This window comes from Balaenoptera physalus, assembly GCF_965194825.1.
Source record: "Balaenoptera physalus genome assembly, chromosome: 2".
In the NCBI taxonomy this organism is placed as follows: Eukaryota; Metazoa; Chordata; class Mammalia; order Artiodactyla; family Balaenopteridae; genus Balaenoptera; species Balaenoptera physalus.
In genome coordinates, this window is record NC_138883.1 from 37,798,593 (window position 1) to 37,824,939 (window position 26,347).

General features: G+C 39.1%; 1 protein-coding gene across 17 annotated transcripts in view; it reads right to left on the bottom strand.

Moving 5' to 3' along the window:
* The window catches only part of SYNE2 (spectrin repeat containing nuclear envelope protein 2), a 319,482-nt gene that overhangs the window by 218,006 nt on the left and 75,129 nt on the right, over positions 1-26,347 (bottom strand). For all 17 annotated transcript variants that reach the window (XM_082442457.1, XM_082442453.1, XM_082442455.1 and 14 more), the window contains exons 3-10: positions 20,558-20,619; positions 19,477-19,572; positions 19,311-19,388; positions 19,129-19,221; positions 13,552-13,733; positions 8,651-8,847; positions 2,924-3,024; positions 1,098-1,199 (exon numbers count right to left, since the gene is read on the bottom strand). In XM_082442457.1, coding sequence (XP_082298583.1) covers positions 1,098-1,199; positions 2,924-3,024; positions 8,651-8,847; positions 13,552-13,733; positions 19,129-19,221; positions 19,311-19,388; positions 19,477-19,572; positions 20,558-20,619 — 911 coding nt within the window. The remainder of the gene's footprint in view (positions 1-1,097; positions 1,200-2,923; positions 3,025-8,650; positions 8,848-13,551; positions 13,734-19,128; positions 19,222-19,310; positions 19,389-19,476; positions 19,573-20,557; positions 20,620-26,347) is intronic.

The window sequence follows — 26,347 nt, forward strand, 5'->3', positions numbered from 1 at the left end:
GAGTGCCGTATAGGCCCATGAGTGTATCTCCTCCTTATTCAGGACGGAGACCAGGTGAGGGGCACAGTGTTGCACAGACAGGGTTCTAAGAAAGAAGACTGTGAAACCTTCACTTTGGCTCCTGATAGCCTCTTTCAAAATGGTGTGGGGAATAACTGCTTACCCTGGAGAAGCATCAGGACTAAAGAGAGCTGGGCTTTGAAGCCAGACGTCATTCAAATCCCACCTCTACCTTTCAGTGGCTATATAACTTTAGATAAATCACTTAGTCCCTCTAAGTCTTGTTTGTCTTCATCTGTAAAACTGGAATAACCATACCATACTCAGCAAGATGTTGTAACCTGTAAAACACTTGTCAGCAGGTGCCTGATATATAGCAAATGTTCAATACATGGTGACAGTAACAGTTGTCATTACTCCCAAAGGACATTTTGGTTGAAGCCCTGAACTGTAATTCTGGGATAGCTCCATTTCTGATTTCCTAATCTTTTTCCCTTCAATATTCATTCTGAAAAGCATGTTCTGCTCTAGACCTGGGATTGGAAAACGTGTACTATAAGATAAGTAAGATAGCAAACATCTTGGGCTTTGTGGGCCATATGGCCTCTGCTGTAACTATTCAACAATGTGGTGAGAATGCAGCCACAAACAATACTTTAATGGGCATGGCTCACATATAATATATATTATAATATATAATGTAATATATAATACATAAGATAATGTATCCAATAACAATATATTTACAAAAACAGGTGCTGGGGCCCAGAGACCAGTTTGCCATCCCCACTCTAAAACCTTACTACTCAAAGTTCTCTAAGGACCACCAGCATCAGCACCATCTGGGAGCTTGTGGGAAATGCAGAACCTCAGGCCCCATCCCAGAACTACTGAGTTAGAATCTGCATTTTAACAAGATTCCCCAGGTGATTCCTACGCACATTAAAATTTGAGAAGCTCGGTCCTTCGAACTCAACACTAACACTTGGAGTTAATTTAGTATTTAAACAATTAACTCTGAAAGTTTTTTTCTAAAAACATCCTACTCTTCCCCAAGAGTAAACTACAAATAAATTACTGTTTAAAGTCATACTTACTTCATACTTCTTACAGTAGGTCTCATTTTCTGAATCCGTTAGCATTTTCTGTAGCTTTTTCTCTTGCAGAGTTAACCAGACCATAGCATCTTTCACCTTTCCCTGTAATTCACACATACACATTTAAAACTCTAGCTTAAGTATACTTTGTGATTTTTTTAAACAATAAAATTAACAACTTCAAACATCAGTGAAATAGTGTAATCACCACACACCAGTGACTCATTGTGCCAAAGAGGAATTCTGCCTGTTCATGTAACACCTTAAATTTTAAAATGGAGTGAAACTACCATCTGAATATAACGTGCAAAAGAAACAGGGCAAGCAAGCCCCTATTTTTCTGGCTTATCCACTTTCATTATTCTTCAATTTTAGAGAACATTATTCTAAATTATTTATTTATAGTAGGCATTTCAGAATACTGCTTTCCAATAAATCTAAACATGGGTTAACAGATGTTTACATCTACTAAATATACTGACATCAAAAATATCTTGAACAATTTAAACAGCCTAAAAATAACACTACTAAAAGCTTTGGTTAAGCTATCCTATGGAATTGGGCAACAATTATTTCTTCTTTAGATTCTTGTTTAGGCGGTAAGCTTGCACACATTTGGAGGCAAATTTCACTGGCGGAGGATAAAGCAAAAGAAATTGCATCTTATTTCCATTCTCCTTCAACCTTCCTTTACTTTTCTCTTTCTATTAAGCAACAGTGCTTTCTATATATTTTTGCAACTGATTTCATGGACAGTTGAATTTTTAATTTTATTTTTTGATAAGAAAATTAATTAGAAAAGAGGAGCTCCTCAGCAGGTCAGAAACAAGTGCGGTGCATTATAAGCCCATGTCTCAGCTTGAGTCTCTCTTCCAGAGTCAGCAACAATCTGGCTTGGTGCCTCAAACAAAACAGTTGGAAAAACATAGGCCTAAATTTTATGTCAAAGCAAATGTGATAATATGACTACATGTTTACATGTCTGAGGAAGTAGTTTAAATTTTAAAATAATATTCAAAAACGTTTTACTAAACTCACAGCACTCATTTATCTTTATAGATGCAGAAAAAATGTTTATTTTCAGCTCAGTGACTTTTAAGGGATTTCCACCCACAATATTTTGTGTAACTGACTGAAAGTCAAAGGGAAAAACTGAATAAACAAATGGCAGCCTGATGGTGATTCAACAGTATCTCAACAAACAAGGATCAAGAGTGGAACACAATGCTTCTGTTTATATGGACTATATGATTCCATTTATACTAAGCTAAAGAACAGGTAAAATGGAAATACGCTAAAATTAGATTGTGATGATGGTTGCACAACTACGTAAACATACTAAAAACCATTGAATCGTAAATTTTAAATGATTTAATTTACGGTATATGAATTGTATCTCAATAAAGCTGATAAAAATTACAATAGACAAAAATCCGATATCTCTAGACTTTTCTAAAAGCCTGCTAAACTTAATTTGTCCTATATAGTACGTATCTAAACGCTGTTTTAGATAATTCAACAAAGTTTAATAAATTACCACTTTTAACTTTAAAAAAACAAGCAAAACTAATCTACAGTGAAAGAAATTGGAATATTGGTTGCTTCAGGTGGAGGAGTACAGACAGAAGAGAGGCACAATGGAACAATCTGGGTAATAGAAATGTTTTACATCATGATTAAAGTATGGTTATATGGTGTATGCATTTGCCAAAACTCATTGAACTGTACATTTAAGTTCTGTGTGCAAATTATGCCTCGATGCTAAAAATTAAACTATTAGTAGGGTACAACAAAAATGAGTTTGATTTGTACTTATAAAGACATACCTGGGCTTTATCTCCAGTCCCAGGTGCATCCTTTGAATACTGCAAAAACTGTGCCACATAGGTCATGATTGACTTTTCATCAGGATTAACAACATCCACATCTGCAAGATATACCACACTATCAACCACCTATAGGTGTGATTTACTATAATTAATACTCGAGAACAGTACTGAAATGAACCAAAGTAGTCGACCAGCCATGCAATCTCTGCTCACTCACCCTTGCGCCAAGGTTATGCAGTGGTTAAGAGCTTAGATCTAGAGTGAGATGGAGCTGGGTTGAATCCTGGTAGGAGTATTGCACAGCCTCAGTTTCCTAATAATAAAATGTCACTGTACATGTTGTATGTATGAGGGCATGAGTAGTCAGGGAGGGTGGATAGGAGAAGGGTAAGCCTTCCTCTTTCTGGTGACACAGTGCAGAAAGTCCTCCAGGAATGCAGAAACATAGAGCAACTGGAATCCACTCCTGACACACTGGTCTCAGCATTTGTGCAATAAAGCATTTCCAAAAGTATATGCTGTATAGAAGATTTGTCCAAGACATCCACAAGATTTTATTCGTTCATTTGTGGAGCAAATACATTTACTGAGAGCCTTCTATGGACCAATCTTTGTTTTGCATTAAAAGAGCCCATGGTGAAATAAATTTGGAAAATGCTGATTTAAACAAAGTTAAAAATATTATAAATTCATTAAGTACAGAACTTCTCCAGGCATATAATAAATTAAGTAGATCACAAAATCACAAAGAAGAGATTACAATATGTTACAGACAAAATGAACACATAATTTGGGGATGTCTCTTGCTACGCCGCCAAAACAACCAATGACGATATTGACAAGGAAATCTGTGTTTATTTATTAATTCTGTTAAATTCAATTCAACACGTATTTATAGAGAGCCAACAAATGCAGGTCACAAGCAGGATATGTTAGACTCGGTCCTTGCCCTTATGGGCTTATGTTTCATCCCTTCATTCAGCAAGTAGATGCCAGACCCTTGAGTAGATGCTAGATGCCTTAAGACCTTATCTGCCCCTTGAGGAGCTTGCAGTTAGGAGAAAAACAAATAAACAAATCCAACACACTATGCATGCTTTAGCAAGCATGTTTACTGGGCCCAGTGAGTGCTCTAAGTCAGTTGAGGGAGGAATTGAATCTAATCTATAACCAAATGGTAAAATCCAAGGCAGTAAGCACATTAAAAGCATCAATAAAGAGCTGGGAGTAGGGATTCAATAAAGAAAGGATCCCTAAGAGTTAAGTTATTCTGTCTTTTATTGAAAAAAGTATAAATATCAAGAGATACATAAAATAATGATACTGGCTTAGCTGGATACCTCTCTTTTAAATTTTCTCATTGTATATGAGGCTATGCATAATGATTAAATGTGTTAACAAAATTGTGTCAAAAGATAATTCCCTTATTCAAGTATGACTGTGGTATTTGGTCTGCATAAATAATCATGATGGGGACTTCCCTGGTGGTCCAGTGGTTAAGAATCCGCCTTCCAATGCAGGGGACGCAGGTTCAATCGCGATCGGTGAACTAAGATCCCACATGCCTTGGGGCAACTGAGCTCCCCACAATTACTGAGCCTGCGCGCTCTAGAGCCCGTTCACCGCAACTAGAGAGAAGCCCGCACACTGCAATAAAAGATTCTGCATGCCACAACGAAGATCCCATGTGCCACAACTGAGACCTGATGCTGCCAAATTAATTAATTAATTAATTTAAAAAATAAAAACTAAAAAAAAAAGGTCCCCCCTCTCTTTAAAAAAAAAATCATCATGTATTTCATGTTTTTGAGCTATTATTTAAGCTATGTAAAATGAATTATGGGCAATCATTTATAAAGTGGAAATTTGTTTTCATTAAATTGTCTCTTCCACTAGTTGCCTAGTTATTTTCACATACTAAAATAGCAAAAATAGTTTACACTAATAATAAATATTTGGTGAATCACAATGAAAGAAGTATTAAAAGAAAACACAGAAATAGGGAATAGAGCAAAGCACGGGGGAAAATGAATAAATTTTGAAAAGATAATGAAAAGCCAAAAAGGTTCTTTCCTTTTTGGACAAAAAAAAAAGGGGCGGGGGGAAGGAGGGAGAAAAAACAAAGAGATGGGGGAAAGTTAAACAAGCAGAATTATTAACAAGCCACATGAAGCCAAACTAATGACAAACCTGATATATAGAAACATGGAACCATTAGGCTAACTGTGAACTTGGGAATATCACATAATTAACTCTTATAAAAACAACTGAGGTCCAAAAAGGCTAGAAACCAGTAGCAACAAGCACACCTAGCACCCAGATCTTGGTTTCTAATACTATTCTCCAGTAAAAGGAACCAGGGCTCCTTGGAGGAATGGTTGATCCAGGACTACAGTAGGAAGTATACAAGATGAGCCTGGAGCATCTTGTAGTGCCAAAACAAACAAGCCAACCCCACACTGAGGACATGTCAAAGGAGCACAGGAGCCGACTGAAAGAGCTCTCAATAGCCAAAACTCGGAGGTATAAAAAAATTTTTTTTTAATTTGAGCAATAAAATAAACAAAGTAGCATTGGATTACAACCCAAAGTATTAAAAAAAAAATCCATGAATCTACACTGATACAAAAAAATAGTTGAATAAGTAAATAAATGGAGGAGAATAGACAAATCTCCTGTGCAGAATTCCAAATAATTTATGTAGCTAACCTGCCCTCAAGGAGAGTGAGCATACTCTCCTAAGTGTGGGCTGTGCATAGTGACTTCCCCGCAAAGAGTACAGTAAGGAAAGGGGGAAAACAAAGAGTAACTTCACAGTGGGGAAACCTGACAGACACTATCTCAGCCAGGCAATCAACGTCAACGTCAACGGCGATGTCAAGTTGGCATTAAGAGAAAAAGCATAACATGTCAAGTCATCCAAAACAAAAAAAAATGGTCTGAGAAATTGTCACAGTCAAGAGAAGCCCAAGGAGACATGATGACTAGATGTAATGTATCCTGGATGGGATCCTGAAGAGAAAAAGGGCATTACGGGAAAACAAAGAAAATGTGAATAGAGTATTGCCTTTATTATATCAATATCGGTTCATTAATTGTAACAAATATACTGTATTAATGTAAGATGCTAACAATAGGGAAAATTGGGTGTGGGGTATATGGGAACCTACTGTACTGTCTTCCCAATTTTCCTGTAAATCTAAAACTGTCCTAAAAAATAAAGTATATCTAAAAATAAAAAAATTTTGTTATTATTTTTAACAATAAATGCTGCAACACAGATGAACTTTGAACATTCTGCTACTTTAAAGAAGCCAGGGACTTCCCTGGTGGCGCAGTGGTTAAGAATCGATCTGCCATTGCAGGGGACATGGGATCGAACCCTGGTCTGGGAAGATCCCACATGCTGCGGAGCAACTAAGCCCGTGCGCCACAACTACTGAGCCCGCGTGCCACAACTACTGAAGCCCGCGTGCCTAGATCCCGTGCTCTGCAACAAAGAGAAGCAACCCCAGTGGGAAGCCCGCACACCACAACGAAGAGCAGCCCCCGCTCACTGCAACTAGAGAAAGCCCACGTGCAGCAACAAAGACCCAATGCAGCCAAAGATAAATAAATAAATTTATTAAATAAATAAATAAATAAATAAGCCAGTCACAAAAGACCACATATTGTATGATTCCGTTCATGTTAAATTTCCAGAATTGGCAAATCTATAGAGACAGAAAGTAGATTAGTGGTTGCCTAGGGCTGTGTGGGGGGATGGGGGATAGGGGAAATGGGGAGGGACTGCTAATGGGCTCAGGGTTTATTTTGGGGGGGTGATGAAAATGTTCTAAATTTGATTATGATGACGGTTGCAAAATTTTGTGAATATACTAAAAACCATTCAATTGTACAGTTAAATGGGTACATTGTATGGTATGTGAATTATATCTCAATACAGCTATTTAAAACCAGAAAGGTTAAGTGACAAAGCCACGGTCACTCAGCCAGTGGTGTGCTCACACCAGCTTGAGAGAGCTGACTGTTTAACAATTGACTTATGAAACTGCTGAAAATTTAACATAGTCAGCATTAAAATTTAAATTCTATAAATGCACAATTACATAAATTATATTAAAACAAAGGTAATAAATACGTAAAACTCATCACTTCCCAAGTATTTCACTGCATTTTACTACTATCCACACCTCTAAGGTTATGTCTATTGTATCTGTATGATAGAAATAATATATAATGGTGTGCTACTGTGCATCTTTTCCCAGTGTATTCAGTGACTTCACGTTGGTGGCAAGATTTATACCACAGAAAATCAGCAGATGAGGGCTTGATTTGCTGTTTTGTTGAGTGCCAAGAAAAGGATGGAGATATTGTTAACAATGCAGGTTAATCTTAAAAGTATGTCCTGTCCATAGCTGTCAAATTGTGAATAGAACAAAAATCGAATTCTTCCAGTATTCTCCCAGCAAAGAAGTCATTCACATCACTGAAGAACAAGTGCAGCTCTGACATACTTCTTTGCTGTTACACTTACTCATTAATGCAAAGGAAGTTATCCACCAACATTCATGTCAGAACTGCACTGGTTCAGCAACTGCAACCTTAAGTTGGCTACAGATTGATACAAGAGTTTGGCAAAAATCAGCAAAAGCATTTGGGGGCTATATGGAAGTTATAATAAAGTGTATCATATATTTTATTATTATTTGTAAACTGTGTGCTACACATCATTCATGTTTGTAAAATTTATAATAGACATGTATATGTACACACACACACACTGTTTCAGAGAGCCTAACATTAAACATTGACCTACACACCCCTGTTGTACAGCTGAGACTAGAATTTGTATCTCTTGACCTGTTAGTTCATTATAACTTTCACTAATCCTACATGCCTTTTTTATGACCTTACTGGGTTGTTTTGTTTTTTTTTTTTTAACAAGCTTTGGGTAAATTATGAAACAACACAATCCATAGTAAAATTCTTTTCCAGAAGAAATGAATTATTTAAATCTTAATTTTATGAAGTTAAAGTATAACCTGATAATTATCTCTTTGAATATAACCAGTATTTAGGATTTCGCTAATGTTGTTAACAATCCAACAAAATTATTATTATTTTTTTGGCCGCTTCATGCGGCATGCGGCGTGCAGCACACGGGATCTTAGTTCCCCGACAAGGGATCAGACCTGCACCCATTGGAAGCGCACAGTCTTAACCACTGGACCACCAGGGAAGTCCCTAACAATCAAACAAAACTGATTTAGCACAATCAATGGCAAAGCTGAGCCAGCCATAGAGAGAGAAACAGAAAAAGCAGTTTCTGTCCTCATAGAGGCTCAGCTTTAACTAGGCGGAGGGAATAGGAAAGGGGACATATATAAACCACTCAAAGAAATATCTTACTTGAGAGATTTTAGAAAAGAATAATAGAATCAAGGAGGACGAAATATAGAACACAATAAAAGAAAATTAAGACAAAGACTCAAAATTATTCCCCAAAACAGCATCGTTTGGTTTCAGCTGTGGCATGCTCCCTGCAATTACTGAGGTTAACTAACTGGCAGGAATTCTTAATTTCATGAAACTTAATAAAGAGTTTAAAGTTAAACCCTTCAGGACTAAAATATAATGCTGTTATGTTTGCTCATATGTGGGTACTGTTTTCAAATCCACTTCACACTGGACATTGTTTTACAAAGAATGAAGCTTCTTTACCTTCTGGTTCCAGCATTTTGGGGATTTTTAATTCTCGTTCTGCAATTCTGAAGGCCTCTTTCAGATTGTCCCTGTTGGATCTGTGCTTCACACTCTTCATGTTGATCAGGTCTGGTCGCAAGGCATGGATGACAGCCAAAAAAGCCATCCCATTTCTCCAGCTTGCCTTAAAATCTGTCACCCTGACAGACTCAAACCTATGACAAAAGAATAAAAACACGATAAACACTGTGTAAAAGACTATATCAAAGCACCTCCACTCTATTCATCAGGAATTAAAACTAATTTCTGCCAATCACATAAATCGAATCAATCCTTCTAGGAAAATATTTTATTTGAACCATGGGGTCAGATTAAAGTAAAATGCCAAGTGTGATAAGGCTCACGAGGCTCCGGAGCACTGCTTCTCAAAGCGCGGCCCCGGCAGCAGCGTCACGTGGCTGTAGCTGCTCGAAATGCAAATTCTCAGGCCCAACCCCAGGTCCACGGAATCACACTCTGGAAGTGCGCCTGAAATCTGTCTTACAAGCCCTTCACGTGACAATTCTCACTGGAGTTTAATGCTCTTCATTCAGCAATCTGTTGGCTCAAGACTAAGCTGGGCCTCTACAAATTGTTAAATTCCTTTCACTAGAGGGACTAATTGTATTTCTCACTGGAAACAATTAAATGATACATTGTGCCAAGTCAGTGGCCAATAGCTCATTGGATAGATAGACCTTGTCACTCCTCTGCTTAGAACCGGTCACCAGGAATGAATGCATAAACAAAATGTGGTGTGTTCATACAATAAAATATCATTCAGCCCTAAAAAGTAAGGAAATTCTGAGATATGTTACAACATGGATGAAACTTAAAGATATTATGCTGAATGAAATAAGCCAGTCACAAATGGACAAATGTTATAGGATTACACTCTCTTAAGGTACCAAACAGAGTGAAATTCACTGATAAAGAAAGTAGACCTCTGGCTGCTGGGGGAAGGCTGAGGGGAAGGAGCAATAGGGAGGGGAGGTGTTAAACAGATACAGAGTTTCAGTTTTGCAAGATGAAAACAGTTCGCAGACAGATAGCAGTGATGGTTACACAACTGTGAATGTACTTAATGTCACTGAACTGTACTCTTAAAAACTGTTAAAGTGGTAAATCTTGTTATGTATATTTTATCACAATAAAAAAAATTATTTTAAAAAAACCCATCATAGCTTGTCATTATATTTAGAATAACATCCCACACTCTGGCCCACAAGGCCAGACAAGCTTTGGCTCCTGCTTACCTCTCCCACCTTTACATCTCCCCTCTCTTACAATGTTGCAGTATGTGCCTAGACCACACTGACTCCATTTTGTCAGCTCCATCTTAGGCCCGCAGTCCTACCCCCCTATTCTCTCTGCACGACCGAGCTTTAGCTTGCTCGCAAGGAATGTGCCCAAGCCAGATAAGTGCCCCATCAACTTTTACCCTTGCCTTCATCTGATATGAAAACTGGAAGAATGCCTTTTGCTGACACAGATGGTTAATGGTCATGAGACCCCAGGGAGAGGAAAAACCCCTGGTTCCTGTTGGTGCAGACATACTTCTCCCTTCATAGTCAGATTCTGTTTGAGCTTTGGCCCCTTTAAATCTCCCTGTACCCCTTTTGAGGGCATGGAGTGCAGCTCTGAATGCCTCTGGATCCTTGTCTGCCAGATCCTGCCTGTAAGTTACCCACAATAAGTTTCATAATTGCACTTTACGGAGTTGCCTGTTTCATTCTTCAGTCTTAAAGTTCCTTCTCAGTTCAGAGGATATTTTTCAATATCTCCACCTTCCAACATGCAGCAACACTGGCTTCATTTCTGCTTCTCCACAGCCTTTTTAATCCTTCTGCCTGGACACTCTTTCTCCCAGATATTCATACACCTAAAGCCTTCTCCTTCAGGTCTCAGCTCAAAGGTCTCCTCCTCAGAAAGGCGTACACACTACTATATGTAAAATAGATAACCAACAAGGACCTACTGTATAGCACAGGGAACTATACTCAATATCTTGTAATAACCTATAATGGAAGAGAATGTAAAAAAAGAATATACATATTTATATATATATATAACTGAATTACTTTGCTGTACATCTGAAACTAACACAACATTGTAAATCAACTATATTTCAATAAAAATTTTAAAAAGAAGAAAGGCACTCCATGACCACCTACCATAAGGGCACCCTCTTCCTATCCTTGACATTCTCAACCATATCATAAGTCCTTCCTAACTTTACGGCCAACTATAATTATCATATTTATTCATGTGCCTCTCCCACTAGGGTGCAAGCCCCTTGAGAACAGGGGCCCTTTCTTTCTTGCCCATCATTTTAGACTCACCCGCCCTGCAAACAGTGCCTGACATAAAAAGGTGTTTAACATGTATGTCTCAAACCACTCAATCTGTGTTCGACAAGAGATCACTTAAGATTTTGTAAAAGCATATAGTTGCCTACAAAGTGTGGGAAATATTTGAGAACAACTATAGTTTCCTTTAATATCCCATAAAAACACAAGGAAATTCAATGGACTAATTTAAGTATACATCAAAAGTATACATGATAAAAGCTACTCAAGAAATAATCTGCTTCAGATGACCTGGGCTTTCCTGGATCCCTTAGGAAAAAAGCCTAAACTATGATTATGACAAACTACATAGTAGGCAGTGATTTTCCTGTCGTTTAACAAACACTTATATGGTGCCCATTGTGTCCCGAAACTGTTGCAAATGTTTTTTAAAAAAAACACAATTCTTGTAATGCACATAATAACCCTATGAAGTAAGTGTTAGTATTGCCCACGTTTTATGATTAAGGAAACTTGAACACAACGAGATTAAGTGTCTAAGGCTACCAGTTAGAAAGTGCTGGGAGCCAGAACTCAAAACCTAGTATTCCAGCTTCAGCGTGCACGTGTAAGTACTAAACTAAATTGATGGCTACGGGGGTGGCGGTGGGGCTGAGGGCGGGGCCAGACCCGCCAGAGCGCTAAGGGGGGCCCGAGCCGGCTCAGGGCCGACCAGCAGGCACCGCGCTCCATACAGCACCAGGCTGGGAACTCAGCTCTGCCCTGATGGGCCAAAACAAGTGCCACACAGAACGTGCTACTGCCGGGCCTTGGAGAGGGTGGGGTTGGCTCCAGAGTGACTGACAGGATCTAGGCTCACGCAGACATCACAAATGGGGGCCCAATTCATCTCCTTCAGAAATAACAAAAAAAATCACATATTTCTTACAACATAGCCTTACATCTGAGCCCTAGAGAATCAGAATATTCAAACAAAAGTCACCCAGTAATACCACCAATGACAGCCAAAACTAGAATAAACTCCTGACGAAATACTTAAGAATTACTACATCTTAATACATTTAGCATAAGCTCTATAGTTGAAAAATAAGGACGGACATGGGGAAAAGGTAAACCTTGGTAAAATATATGGACTTTGAAAGGGTTTGAAGCTTATTTAAGCATAAATGAAACAAATCTGAATATGGTGTAATAATGCTTTTCACACATGCTATATTTTGGATTTTAAAAATTTAGGAAACTGAAGTAAAATTATCTCCAGGAAATTCAAGAAAAAGTTCATTTAAACCTGTAAGATATGCATGTATATTTGTGTCCCCTCACGGAATACAGAGGATGAATGACAACTACGGAAAGGTAAGGCAGAAATTAACATCTTAGCCTTTCATTAGGAAGCAGTTACTCAGAAAGCCCAACATTTGAGAGGGCTTAGCAACATTTTTATGCCTCTCTTTATCTGGACAATGCTATGATGTGACAAAGAACGCCTTTTGAACTCTATAGGTCTTTTTGTGGTGGATCTCCTGCATCCTAATTCCTTATTTTCCTGAACTCCATCCAAGCAGTTGGCTAAATTGAAAAAGTAAATGTATCCCAAGAGCAGAAAACATTTTCCTACGTAAAAAAGAAATTATAGTGGGAGGAATTGGGAGACTGGGATTGACACATATACATTATTGACACTATGTATAAAATAGACAACTGATGGGAACATACCATATAGCACAGGGAACTCTACCTAGTGCACTGTGGTGACCTAAATGGGAGGGAAGTCCAAAAGGGAAGGAATAACTACATGTGTCTGGCTGATTCATTTTGCTGTGCAGTGGAGGCAAACACAACATTGTAAAGCAACCAGACTCCAATAACAATTAATAATAAAAAAAACTAAAACAAAAAAGAAATTATAAGCATTCACTTCCCTTTATCATCTCCTTTTTTTAAAACACCTACTCTCTTGTTTCTTTGTTTCCTAATTGAGCTATGAGTTTCTAAACAATGGGGACCATGGTCTTTCATGAAGCCCTATAGAGTTCCAAGGGATAATTTTATGAGCTGGCTACTCATTCACTCATTTTTCATTTATCCACGCAACACATTTATGGAGCACCTACCAAGAACACATATTAGGCTAAAATTAAGGGAATACACAGTCAACTAAGATAGAGTCCCGACTTTTAAAGAGCTTCTAGCATGGCAAAACGTTTTGAATCTAAATCCACCTTCCAGATGCATAGGGGAATCGTGCCTAAAGACAATGATATTTAAAGACTACTTTATTTGCACACAGTAACAGGCCACCTACACACGGGAGCGGGAGTGAGGTAAGTTACCCAGATGATACCACCTTCCGGTCTTCAAAACCAAGTGTGGCTGAGCTCACAGAGGTCCACATGTGGAAGATTCAGTGTGAGAGGAAGGGGGAGAGCGAGCATTTGCTTTTTATGAGAGGGAAGCGTTCAGGTGGGTGTTACTCCTATTTGGCCCGATTTTCAGACCTGGAGGTCGGTAAGGTTGTGTTGGTGGGTACAGCTGCCCTGTGTGTCTCCTCTGGTGGAGCAAACTACTTACGCGGCACATTGCTCCTGAGCCCACTGGAGAAGAGCCTTCTTTGCAGACATCTGCCATCTTTCTTGGACTTTGGAGCATTTCTTAGCTGGAGGACTTGAGGTAGGAGATGAGTCGACCACACTCACACTGTCCAGGGAAGGTTGATTGTAATTGCAAGAAAGAGTCCGGGCAAGCTCCTCAATCTAAGGAAGACATAATAATCGTTAACGTGTATGGAATCATAGGTTAGCAGCATTGAGGCAAAACCTTCAGCCAGAACAAGACCTAAAAATTATCGTATAACAGTGACAGTTTACTCATGGTGAAATGAGCACTGGACAAACCTTTGAATAACGGCATTTGCCATCTGGGGCTACACATTGGCTTTTGGGACTTGCTCTCACCCAAGCATATGGCGTTCCACATCAAGGGCAGGCATCTATTCACCCCCCGCAGCATGCTTATAGAGCACTTCACTGGTGCTCCACCTCTGTCCATCAAAACTGAACTGAGCCAAACTGAACTGCTAGTCGAGAATCTCTCTGGACAGACTGGGTCAATTAAAATGCATCCTTGATTATAAACCATTAAGAAACAGATATACATACAGGAAAAAACAGTCAAACACGAAGAGGTAAGTCCCAAGCAAGAAAAAATTGCCCTTAAGTATGTGAAAAATAACTTCATTAGTCATTTCAGAAATCTAAATATATACAGCAAGAGAACAGTTTTTTTAATACATAACACAGGCAAAAATTTTTTAAAGATAACAGTCAGTGATGGTGTGAGTACCAGAAGCTAGAAACACGTAAATTGGTTCAGATTTTTTTGGAGGGCAATATGATAATACCTACAGAAAATGTTAAAAGATAAATCCAGAAACATAATAGAGGTATTATTGCAAGATGTACACTTCTTTCAATGATTGACAGACTCACCAGATAACCAATAATAGTAGGTGTGACCAATACAATGAACAAATTTGATCTGGTCGGCATACCCCATTGCACCTAAAATGGCAGAATCAACATTCTTTCCCAGTGCATATAGAATATTTACCCAAATTGACCATGCTGAGCCATAAAGCAAGCCACAGCAATTTTGAAGGACTGAAATAATTCAGATTATATTTTCCAACCACACTGAAACTGAGCTAGAAATCAGTACTAATGAAGATATAACAAACTTCCAAATATTTGGAAATTAAGCCATAGATTGTGATAGAACCCATGGGTCAAATGAGATATCATAATGAAAATTTGAAAATATTTTGAACAGAACAAAAATGAAAATGTTATCTTCATGGGTTAAAAGATGCATTATTTAAAAGATGTCAGCTTTCTCCAAATGATTCTATACATTCAATCAATCCTCATTAAAATTCCAGCAGGTTGCATGTGTGTAAATTAACAAGTTACTTATAAAGTTTGTATGACTATCAAATCAACATGTTATCTACCTTAAGCTTACACAAGGGTATATGTCAATTACATCTCAAAAATATATATATACGGAAATGCAAAGAGCAAAGAAGCCAAGATAATCTTGAAGAACGAGTTGGACAACCACACTATCAGATATCAAGACTGACTGTACTACAGAAATTAATGTAGTATAGTATTGGTACAAGGATAAATAATGGGACAGAATAGACAATCTGAAAATGGAGCCATACCTATATGGCTACTTGATTTATAAAGGTGATACTACAGTGCAGTAGGAAAATGATGGTCCCTTCAATAATTAGTGTTGGGTCAACTGGATAGCCGTATGAAAAAAAAAATCTTAATTGCCTTAACATAACATACTCAAACAAATCAATTCATTCTTGAAAGATTGTAGAGCTAAAAGTAAAATGTGAAATGATTAAGCTTTTAGAAATGTGCTGTCCAATATGATAGCCACTAGCCACATGTGGCTATTTAAATTTAAATTAAATAAAATTTAAAAGTTAGTTCCTCAGTCATACTAGCCACATGTCAAGTGTTCAATAGCCACAAGTGTCTAGTGGCTACTGTTCTGTCCAGTGCAGGTACAGAACATTTCCATCATTGCAGAAAGTCCTATTGGACAGAACTATTCTAGAAAATAACATAAGAGAATATCTCCATGGTACTGGAAAAGGGAAAGAATTCTTTAAAGGACTTAAAAAGTACTAGCCACCAAAAAAAAAAGAAGCTGATAAATGTGAACTACATTAAAATAATGAATGTCTGTTCATTAAAGATTTGAGAAGCAAGCCACAGAGTCAGAGAAGATATTTGCAATTTATATATACCCAACAAAGAACTTGTATCCAGAATACATTTTAAAACTTCTATAAATCATTACACACAACAGCATAGCTAAAATAAAAGTTTTTAATGCCAAGTATTAGCAAGGATTGGAGCAAGCAACTCTCAAACTCCGGTAACAATGTAAATCAGAACAAGTTTGAAAAACTGTTTGGCAGTATCTACTAAAGCTGAAGATCACATGCCCTGCAGCCCAGCAGTTCCAATCCTAGATAAATATGCAACAGAAGTAAGGGCTTGTACCACCAAAGGGCATATACAAGGATGTTTTTAGCGGCTTTATTCGTAATAGCTTAAAATTGGCAGCAAAAGAAATGTCCGTCAACAGTAGAATGGTAAATAAGTTCTGGTATATTCATGCAATGGTATATTCATATACAGCAATGAAAAGGAAAGACCCACTGATACCTGCCTCAAGAGGATGAATCTCACAGACATGATGTTAAGTGAAATAAGTCAGGTAGAAAAGACTATTATATAGTGTATGCAAAATAATTCAGTTATAATTCCGTTTATATGGAGTTTAAGATGCTAAACTAATCAATGATAAAGATCAAAGTAGAGGTTATCTTTAGGGAAGGAGGGTAGTGACTGGGAGAAAGACCTGGGGGCTCTGGGAGGCTGGCAATATTCTATCATCTTATCTTCAGTTAAATGGTGGCTACATGGATGTGTTTAATTTACAAAAATTCATCAAGCTCTACATTTAAGATTTGTGCAGTTTTCTCTGTGTGTCGTATACGTTTAACAAAAGTTTATTTACAATATTAAAACAAAACTTTAAATTGATTCTTTTTTTTTTAATTTATTTATTTTATTTATTTTTGGCTGTGTTGGGTCTTCATTCCTGCATGCGGGCTTTCTCTAGCTGCAGCGAGCGGGGGCTACTCTTCGTTTAGGTGCGCAGGCTTCTCATTGCAGTGGCTTCTCTTGTAGCGGAGCACGGGCTCTAGGCATGTGGGCTTCAGTAGTTGTCACATGCGGGTTCAGTAGTTGTGGCTCGCGGGCTCTAGAGCGCAGGCTCAGTGGTTGTGGCGAATGGGCTTAGTTGCTCCACGGCATGTGGGATCTTCCAGGACCAGGGCTCGAACCCGTGTCCCCTGCACTGGCAGGCAGATTCTTAACCACTGCACCACCAGGGAAGCCCAAAACAAAACTTTAAAAAGCTACAATTTTGCAAACCTTATGGCCCAAGAATGCCGTTTCTAGGAATTTGGCCCATGGATATAATTAAGATTATACGCAAAAGTTTTATCTTAAGGGTAGTCTTTTTGAAATTGCTTACAGTCATAAAAAACTGTGAGCATTCTGACTGTCCATTAATGAAACAACAGTGCTTTACAACAGAACATCATACTTCCATTAAAGTACATATAAATTCAGAAAGATTTTAATTAGAATAGCTTGAAAACAGTAATGGATACCCCATTTTGTTTAAGACATACATACATGAATACATATATTAATTCCCACTGTATATGTCATGAAGACTGTATATCAAATTAATTGAAGTGGTTATCTGTGAGTGGCAGAATTACAGATGACTTTATTTTCTTTTCTTTATCTATATTGAAATTTCAAATTATATTTCAAATGTCCTAAAAAGTATGGAAAAATATTAAAAATGCCTATGAATTATCAAATTTTAACATTTTACCACATTTGGTTCATAACTTTTTAAAGAAACAAAACACAAATACACTTTGAGCCTTCTGTCTTTCCCCCTTCGATTCCATTTCCTTCCTTTCCCAAAGGAAGAAAACCAAAATACTAAATTTAGTTTTCATCATCCTCATGTATGTTATTCTACTATAACTACAAATATAGGTATCCAGGAATGATATAAAGTCTCATTTTGTATGTTTGAAATTTTACATAAATTAGTTATGTTATTTTCTAGTTTTCCTAAAATAAGCATTTGTTTCCCATATAATTTTTTTTTTTTTTTTTTTTTTAATTTATGGCTGTGTTGGGTCTTCGTTTCTGTGCAAGGGTTTTCTCCAGTTGCGGCAAGTGGGGGCCACTCTTCATCGCGGTGCGTGGGCCTCTCACTGTCGCGGCCTCTCTTGTTGCGGAGCACAGGCTCCAGATGCACAGGCTCAGTAGTTGTGGCTCACGGGCCCAGTTGCTCCGCGGCATGTGGGATCTTCCCAGACCAGGGCGCAAACCCGTGTCCCCTGCATTGGCAGGCGGATTTTTAACCACTGCGCCACCAGGGAAGCCCTCCCATATAATTTTTAAAGTAATTATGGAGATAATGAACATGTAACTTTTTAAGTAGCTACAGAAAACATGCACTAATTCAAAATCCCAGGCCTGAAAGAATGTATTTATCAATCATAAGTGTCATAAAGTCAGGACTATAACCTTCTTATTCCCTGTTATTTTCTTTCTTTTTTTTTTTTTTTTTTGGCTGTGTTGGGTCTTCGTTGCTGCGTGCGGGCTTTCTCTAGTTGCAGTGAGCAGGGGCTACTCTTCGTTGCGGTGCGCGGGCTTCTCTTTTCAGTGGCTTCTCTTGTTGCAGAGCATGGGCTCTAGGTGCGTGGGCTTCCGTAGTTTCAGCACACGGGCTCAGCAGTTGTGGCACAAGGGGCCCAGAGTGTGAAGGCTTCATTAGTTGCAGCGTGTGGGGCTCAGCAGTTACAGCGCACGGGGTCTAGAGCACAGGCTCAGTAGTTGTGGCACACGGGCTTAGTTGCTCCACGGCATGTGGGATCTTCCAGACCAGGGATTGAACCCGTGTCCCCTACATTGGCAGGTGGATTATTAACCACTGTGCCACCAGGGAAGTGCCCCCTGTTATTTTCTTACTGTCCTAGCACAAAAGTTAGCACGAAGTAGGTGCTCAAAAATATTTGTGGAATGAAATGAAAGCTATGAGTCAGTCTTGGGACAGAACTAGATGTTGCAGGATTATTAGATTAGACAAGGGACCTCAAAAATAGGGAGATTTAACCAAGTTTAATGGGTTAATTTTCAAGAATTTACTCCAGAAGCTTCCTATTCTCTCTTCTGACAGAGTAAATAAACAATAATAAGCAAAAATTTACCATGGCAAGTTCTATTCAGACTGGTGCTGATACCATGGATATTTCAGGATATCATGATAATTCAGCATTCAATTTTCAATTGAAGAATAACATAAGTGGCAAAGGGTCTGCTATATATTTTCCACCTGACAAGACTTCCAGAGGGTCCTATTTCTGGAAGAAGCTCTAGCATCAAGTCACACTTATTGCATTACACTTATTTCATACTGTGGTAATTAGAACAGGAACACTTTTCATATCATCAAACTACTTACATGAAAGTGCAGTATAATTGTCCAAATTAGGCCAAGAATAATGGATGGGTTTCCATCTACAATATCGGTAACGTGAATATTTATTAGCTTGATCTGGAAAAAAAAGAAATGTATGTTAAAAGGAGAAAATATTTCACAGCATTTATCTCCCCAATGAATTTCCATGTGAATTTCATACTCACTGATCGGTTTTTTAGGAATCTCAGGGCATGTTCTATATTGATTCTACACTGGAAAGTATTAGATCCTTTATCTCGAGGCTATGAAATTCAAGCAAAATATATTACTCAGAAATGTGATTTTTTTTTTTAATCCACAAAATTTCTTAATGTTGTTTTAAAAGCTTACCAACTGTTGTCCTGAGAGTACTTCCAGCAGGTCCAGGAGGACATGCCCCTTTTTAATGTCTGCGAACAGGTCCGATACAACTGAGGGAGGGGTGTGCTACAAAAGGTCACAAGAAAAGTAATCATTGAAACTTTGGTCCAAAAACATGATAACTTTAAGAATCTCATAAATGTGCTTTTGCATCTTTGCAAAAGCTAAGATTCAGTAGTGATTTTCTTCTTAATTAACAGAATGTAGAAAACACACAAAGTTCCACATCAAAACACGATAAGGAAAGTAGTGAACTTATCTCACAGCAAATTTCCAGTAACACAACACTCTTCCAGCTTTCACTGAGAGCTTAAAACCTGTGCAGTGAAGTGGCATTCAGGATGCTCAGAATCAGCCAATAGTGACCCATTTGGGGAGATTACATTTCTGGAGTAACCTGTTTACGAATTTCCTCTTTTTAGAATGACGAGCATTGTCCTGGGATGGGTAGCCTGGGAGAAGAGGCTCATTCATTTTGTATCTAGGTTATTCCAGGCACCTGGATCACTGAAGGCCAGGACAGCACAGAGATTAATACCAAGGCCTCTGGGTCCAGACTGCCTGGGTCTGCATCCCAGCACTATCACTTGTAAGCTGTGGGACCTTGGAGAAGTCACACAACGTCTCTGTACCTTAGTTTCCTTGTTCTTTAAACACGAACAATACTATCTGTCTCATAGGATGTTGTGAAGTCACTGAAACATAACGAGTGGTCAGTACATTTAAAGTACTTACAACAGTGTCTAACATAACACTCAACATATATGACTTCTAACCCTAACCCTAACTTCTTGTTACAATTTCATTTGATAAAAGAGATGTTACTGCTTTAAATATTTCCTAGCACTGTCTCCCATATCCTTAACAAAAATGCCCCCTTTTCGTGTTGGGAAAGAATAACAGATACATCAAAACAAGATCAAGGTGACATTCAGCACATTTTTTCAACCTTTTACACGTCACCAGTGCCATTTTGGGGACCAAAACTGAGCGAACAGGAGGAATCATTTAAATATATATTTATAGCTTGATTTGCTCTCTTTTTCCTCACCTTTGCCAACTGTGAGTTTATCCAGCATGTGAAGGTTTTCTTCTGAGTGTCTTCCTGTTCAGCTATTTAAAAAGGACAATAGCAGTTAGAAAACGAGAAGCCTCAGAAACCATTTGAACAAATCAGCGTTTCAAAGGTCTGTCACTCTGGGTATGTGTGTGTATCTCACAATCTTATAAACGTTCTAGGACTTAGTTTAAATGTCAGGTGTTTGTCCAAGAACTGTTTTGGATTGGAAATATAGCACGTTGAAATGAGATATTTTTCAAAGCCACCGTTTAACTGCAAGAGACAACGGTTTTTAATATTTTACCGACAAAAGAATTAGCCCCTACATGACCTTGACAGCGCTGTACAAGGACCTGTGAAGAAAAAAAAAGGGTTTCTAATCCAAATGGACTTGCAGTCTAAACCAACACCACACGGTACTTCAGATAAACCCAGAACATCTGAATACATTTTAAAGGGCTCATAAAGTCGTGGCAGTTTAGTCTTGACATTTATCATGAAGAATATATTGTCATTGAATTAACTGTAAATCATTTGCAATTAGAGTCAGAGAGACCTGAGTTCAAATCCTGCCTCTGTTACTGAGTAGCTGTGTGACGTGGGGCAGGTTCCTCGTGGAATAAGTTGAGAAGCACTCACCGCTAGAGACTGTTAGTGTTTCACTCAAAGTGAACAGACCCTGGCACCAAGGAAACACAGGAGAAGTGCTAGCTCTCACTCTTACTAACCAGGCAGGAGTCCAGGGAAAGATCGGAACACTCGGTGTAGATCTTCCCTTCCTCCCCAGGGCAGGAGAGAGCTCCATACCGACACCATTCTTCCCCTCACCTTCTACCCCCTCGGCTCCAGCAGACACCCTCAACCCTGCACACAGGACTGTCCTTCCATCTCCCCAGATCTCCTCATCCTACTGGACAGGGGTGAGAGCAATCCCAACACCCACTCCTCCCTGTGTCTAACGCTTACAGCCTTGTCACCACCACCTACCGCGGGCTCACCAGATCTCATCTCACTGTGCCTTTGTCCCTGCTTACATCCCGTCAACACACACACACACACACAGTTCACACACTCTCAGGTCCCCCTCCATTCTCGCTCTAATTTCCAAAAGACTCTGCACGTCCCCCAATTCTTCTCATCTCCCACCTCTCCTTAACTCCTGAAACCCTTCACTGATGCTGAAATCCATAACAGACCATCAGCAAAATCCCCTACGTGCCCACTACCCTCTTCACCTTTCTGCTCTAATTGAACCTCCACCCTAACCCAGAACTCTGCTTTCCCCACAGCCCTCCCAAGTGACAGCATTGCTTTCTCTTGCAGACCTTGGACCACTAGTTCCTTGCTCTTCGCTGCTACTTCCAGATCATCTTCCACTCTCTTTGTCCCTGAAATGCTCCAGCTTTAACTCTCATGACATCAGACAGTCCCCACTATTACAGTCATCTCCTTACCTCTGTCATTCCTCATCATTGCTCAAAGGTTTTAGCTCCTTCCCCACTGTTGCTCTTTCTAATGTGACCCCTAATTCTTCATAATTTCAATACACATATTGATGAAACTTCCAACCTTCTGGCCTCTCTGTTTCTTGAATTCTTCTCCAATAAATGTGTCTTCTGCCCTGCCTCAACCACTCACCATCATGGTTATACCCTGACCTTGTCATTACTAATAACTACAACTCATGATCTTGAGTTCCTGCATCCCCATCTCTGAACATCATTCCTTATCTTTTCAGTTCATTCTCACTAGTGTCTCAACTCCAACAATCCTTGGAGTCCATCAGCAACTCCAAGACATCAATTCTGCCAGTTTTACACTGTCCCTCGCCCCCTTGGTCTCCTTCCTTTCATCCTTACCCATTGTAAATTCCACGATCAATTATTACAAACACTCCCTTGCACCTCTCATTCTGCTGTGTGCTCTTCATCACCACTCTCTGCTCACTCATACCTGCACACATGCTGCTGAATGTGGCTGGAAGGAAATCCGTAACTGCTGACCAGTCTCATCGTGACCGCCACGTAGGCCCTCTCCCACTGCCTGGAAGTCATAATACATTGCCCTCTCCCACTCCTCTAGACAGCAATTTCACACCCTCTCCTTCTTTCTCAAACTCCCAACACCTCCCCTCCCATCCTTACTCTCAGCTGAGACCTTGCTTCCCCAGGACACTTAGGGATCATCTAATCCCTTGTCTAGTAACCTAACAAAAGGCTCTGCCTCCAGCCTGTTAGCATGGGTGAGCCAGCCTTGCTCAGACCTAAAGCCAATCCCTTCCTTCACTCATTCACCAGGTCTCACCCCTTTGGAGCTACTCCAGGACCTTTTACGCCTTTCTCTCCTGTATAATCCTCTCCCCCACCCAAGACTATTCCCATTAGTACTGATGCATGCTATTAATTTACCCATCTAAAACTAAAAACAAAAAGCAACCCTCTCTTGACCCCATCAGGTACAGGTCCATTGTGGCAAAACTCCTCAAATAGATTTGTCTATGTTCATGGTCTCCAGGTCCCCTCCTCCTTCTCTCTTAACTGAACCCACACCAATCGTGCCCTTACCATTCCGCTGAAACTACTTTTTCATCAAGGTCACCATGAATCAAGGTCATCAATGACCCCCCCCGCCCCCACTAAAACCAATGATCGATTCTCAGTCTTCATCTTTCTGGAGCAATCAGCAGCATTCAGTACAGATGATCACTCTCTGCTTCTGCTTGCAGGCCCCTATACTCTCTGTCTCCCTCCCCCCTCACATGCTGGCTTCTCTCTTTCTCTCACACTTCATGTCCAATGCCTCGGGAAATCCTCTTACGTCCACCTTCAAAATATATTCAGGATATGACCACTTCTCACCACCTTCACTACAACCACTGGTCCAAGGCACCTCCACCTCTCCCCAGATTACTGCAATAGATTCCTAACAGGTCTCCTTCCTTCCAGCCTTGCCCTCTGAATATTATTCTCAACACAGCAGCCAGAGTGATGGCACTCATCTGTAAGATCTATTCCGACCATCCTATTTTAAACTGTAATAACCCCACTTCTGTTCCCTCTTGTCCTGCTTGATTTTTTTTCTACAGTACTTACCACCTTTAACATTCTAGGTAAGTTATATATGTAGTATGTTTATCATTTAATGCCTTACTCTCCTCCCAATAGAAGGTAAGCACCACATAAGCAAGATGTTTCATCTGTGATATATTCCAGGGGCCTAGAAGAGTCAGGCCCAGAACAGGCTCTAAGCAAATATTTGCTAAAAAAGTAGGAATAACAATAATTTTACTAACTATTAGTACTGTTATATTTTATTTGCTGTACTGAGAAGGTCAAATCTACCTCTATGTGTTTACATTCTTTCTTTTAAAAGATGCTCGTTCTACCTTCTAGTACATTGTTTTCCTTTGACTCTACCCACTCTCCCTTATTAATCTCTAACACAGTTGAACTGAAATTGTTGGCATGACATCTAGTCTGAGTTCTCAAAAATGTTTTAATCTGATGAGAGTTCAGGTTGAGAAAATGAAAAGAATCTGAGTAAATGGAATTTTAGGGTGTTTGCAATTGTGACTGAGTAGAAATTAAAGATGCACTTAACCTCATCGGATTTTCTCCTTAACTTTTTAAATCCATTACATTTTTTCTGTATTACCGGCTGAAATTAGTCATAGCTCAGTGATTTACACATTAAAGGGTGGTCAATAATTGTTAGCTGAACTGAACTGAGTTCTGACAAGCCAACCAGATAGTTTAGGCTTTTGAGAGTTATTTCTGTTTTTATAAATTTCATTTAAAACAATTATAAAGAACTAGGGACTTCCCTGGTGGTGCAATGGTTAAGAATCCGCCTGCCAACGCAGGGGACATGGGTTCGATCCCTGGTCCGGGAAGATCTCACATGCCGTGGAGCAACAAAGCCCACGCATCACAACTACTGAGCCTGCGCTCTAGAGCCCGTGAGCCACAACTATTGAGCCCACGTGCCACAACTACGGAAGCCCATGAGCCTAGAGTCCGTGCTCCACAACAAGAGAAGCCACCACAATGAGAAGCCCGTGCACCGCAATGTAGAGTAAGCCCCCACTCGCCACATTTAGAGAAAGCTCTCGCGCTGCAATGAAGACCCAAAGCAGCCAAAAAATAAATAAATAAAAATTTTTAAAAAAAGAATTATAAAGAACCATAATTTTGTCCAATAATTCAAAATGTTATTAATGTTTTCATTGTTTGTTTCCCTAGAATCAGCAGGTGATAAGACAATAAATTTTAAACATGTACTAACGCTTACCAAAAAATGTGTTTTTGAGCTAACTTTGTTCCTCAATAGAGAAAACTAGAGAACAAGTTTTTATGTTTCCAGGATCAAGGTACATGCACACAAAGTACATTAATCAAGGCCATGTATATAAGCAGGAAGGGACTATTTCATTATTACAGTAAAGCAGAAATTCAAAACAAAAAACAAAACAAGCAATGACGAAAGCAAACAAAGAGGGCTCTCTTCTTTATCCTTAAGGAGCCAAGAGAGATTTTTTTTCTTTCTAGGTGTAAAGTGTGGAGAAGAAACTAACCAGGAATACCACCAGGTCCAGGACAGGGAGTCTACACTAACGTTAGGGGACTTACTGTGGGAGAAAGGAGTAACCACAGAGGGGGTGAGATGCTGGCACAAAAAGGAATGTAAAGGAGCACTGTGTGCCCAAGGAGTTTGAGTATTGCACATCCACCTGGAAACCTCAATCATTCTGAATTATTTCCAAGAAAGATGAGGGATCACATGATCATTTCCATGTGATGCTGGACAAAAGGGGTCTTGGTACTGAGCAAACTGAGGACTGTGAACTTTCCTAGGCTGAGAAAACAGGAAGCACATAAGGGCTCTATATGGACTGTTCAACTTGGAGCACCTAGTCGCACATAGGTTGGACTGACCTCTGATAGGGACATAAATTTAAAATAACCAAAAATTTCCAATGAAAACCTTAAGTTATCCCTGTCCTAATCTGATTAAAATCTAACAGAAACAAGGGGAAAAACGATAAGAGGAGCAGGCAGAACAAACCCCAACGCGGAACTCTCCAGTTAGCAAATGAAACCCTCAGGAAAAGGTTTTTAAACTTCATGGCTTTTAACTAACACATTGTCCACCTCTTCATCCTGGAAATCAGAACCCTTCAAATGCAACAAGGACCCTTACTAACAGCAAACAAAGATGTCCCAGGTGCAATTAAACACCTTTATGACTACTCAATTAAACGGTTTCGTCTGTGCCATGTCACTTATCCCTTGACACACTTTTCTCACATTTTCATACTGCCTTATCCCTGAAAAGTGGTATTAATTCAACAGGAACCAGAGCCAAATAGCTCGCCCTATGGCAGGATAAGTAACCTTTTGTTCTTTTCAAAGGCTGACCCATTGGGGAAAAAATAATTGAGAGCCACATGCTTTAAAGCAACTTAATTTGAGTGGGTGAGATTTTTTTTTAATGTTGGGTTTTATTTTTTAATTTCCAGAGTAACTTTCTAATAAAATAATAAAACTCTTCTCAAAATGGCATAAAGAGAATAGGACCTTTTATTTATTTAATTTTATTTTTTATTTTTTTAATTTCATTTTTATTTTATATTGGAATATAGCTGATTTACAATGTTGTGTTAGTTTCAGGTGTACAGCAAAGTGATTCAGTTATACATATACAAATATCTGTTGTTTTTCAGATTATTTTCCCATATAGGCAATTACAGAGTATTGAGTAGAGTTCCCCTGTGCTATACAT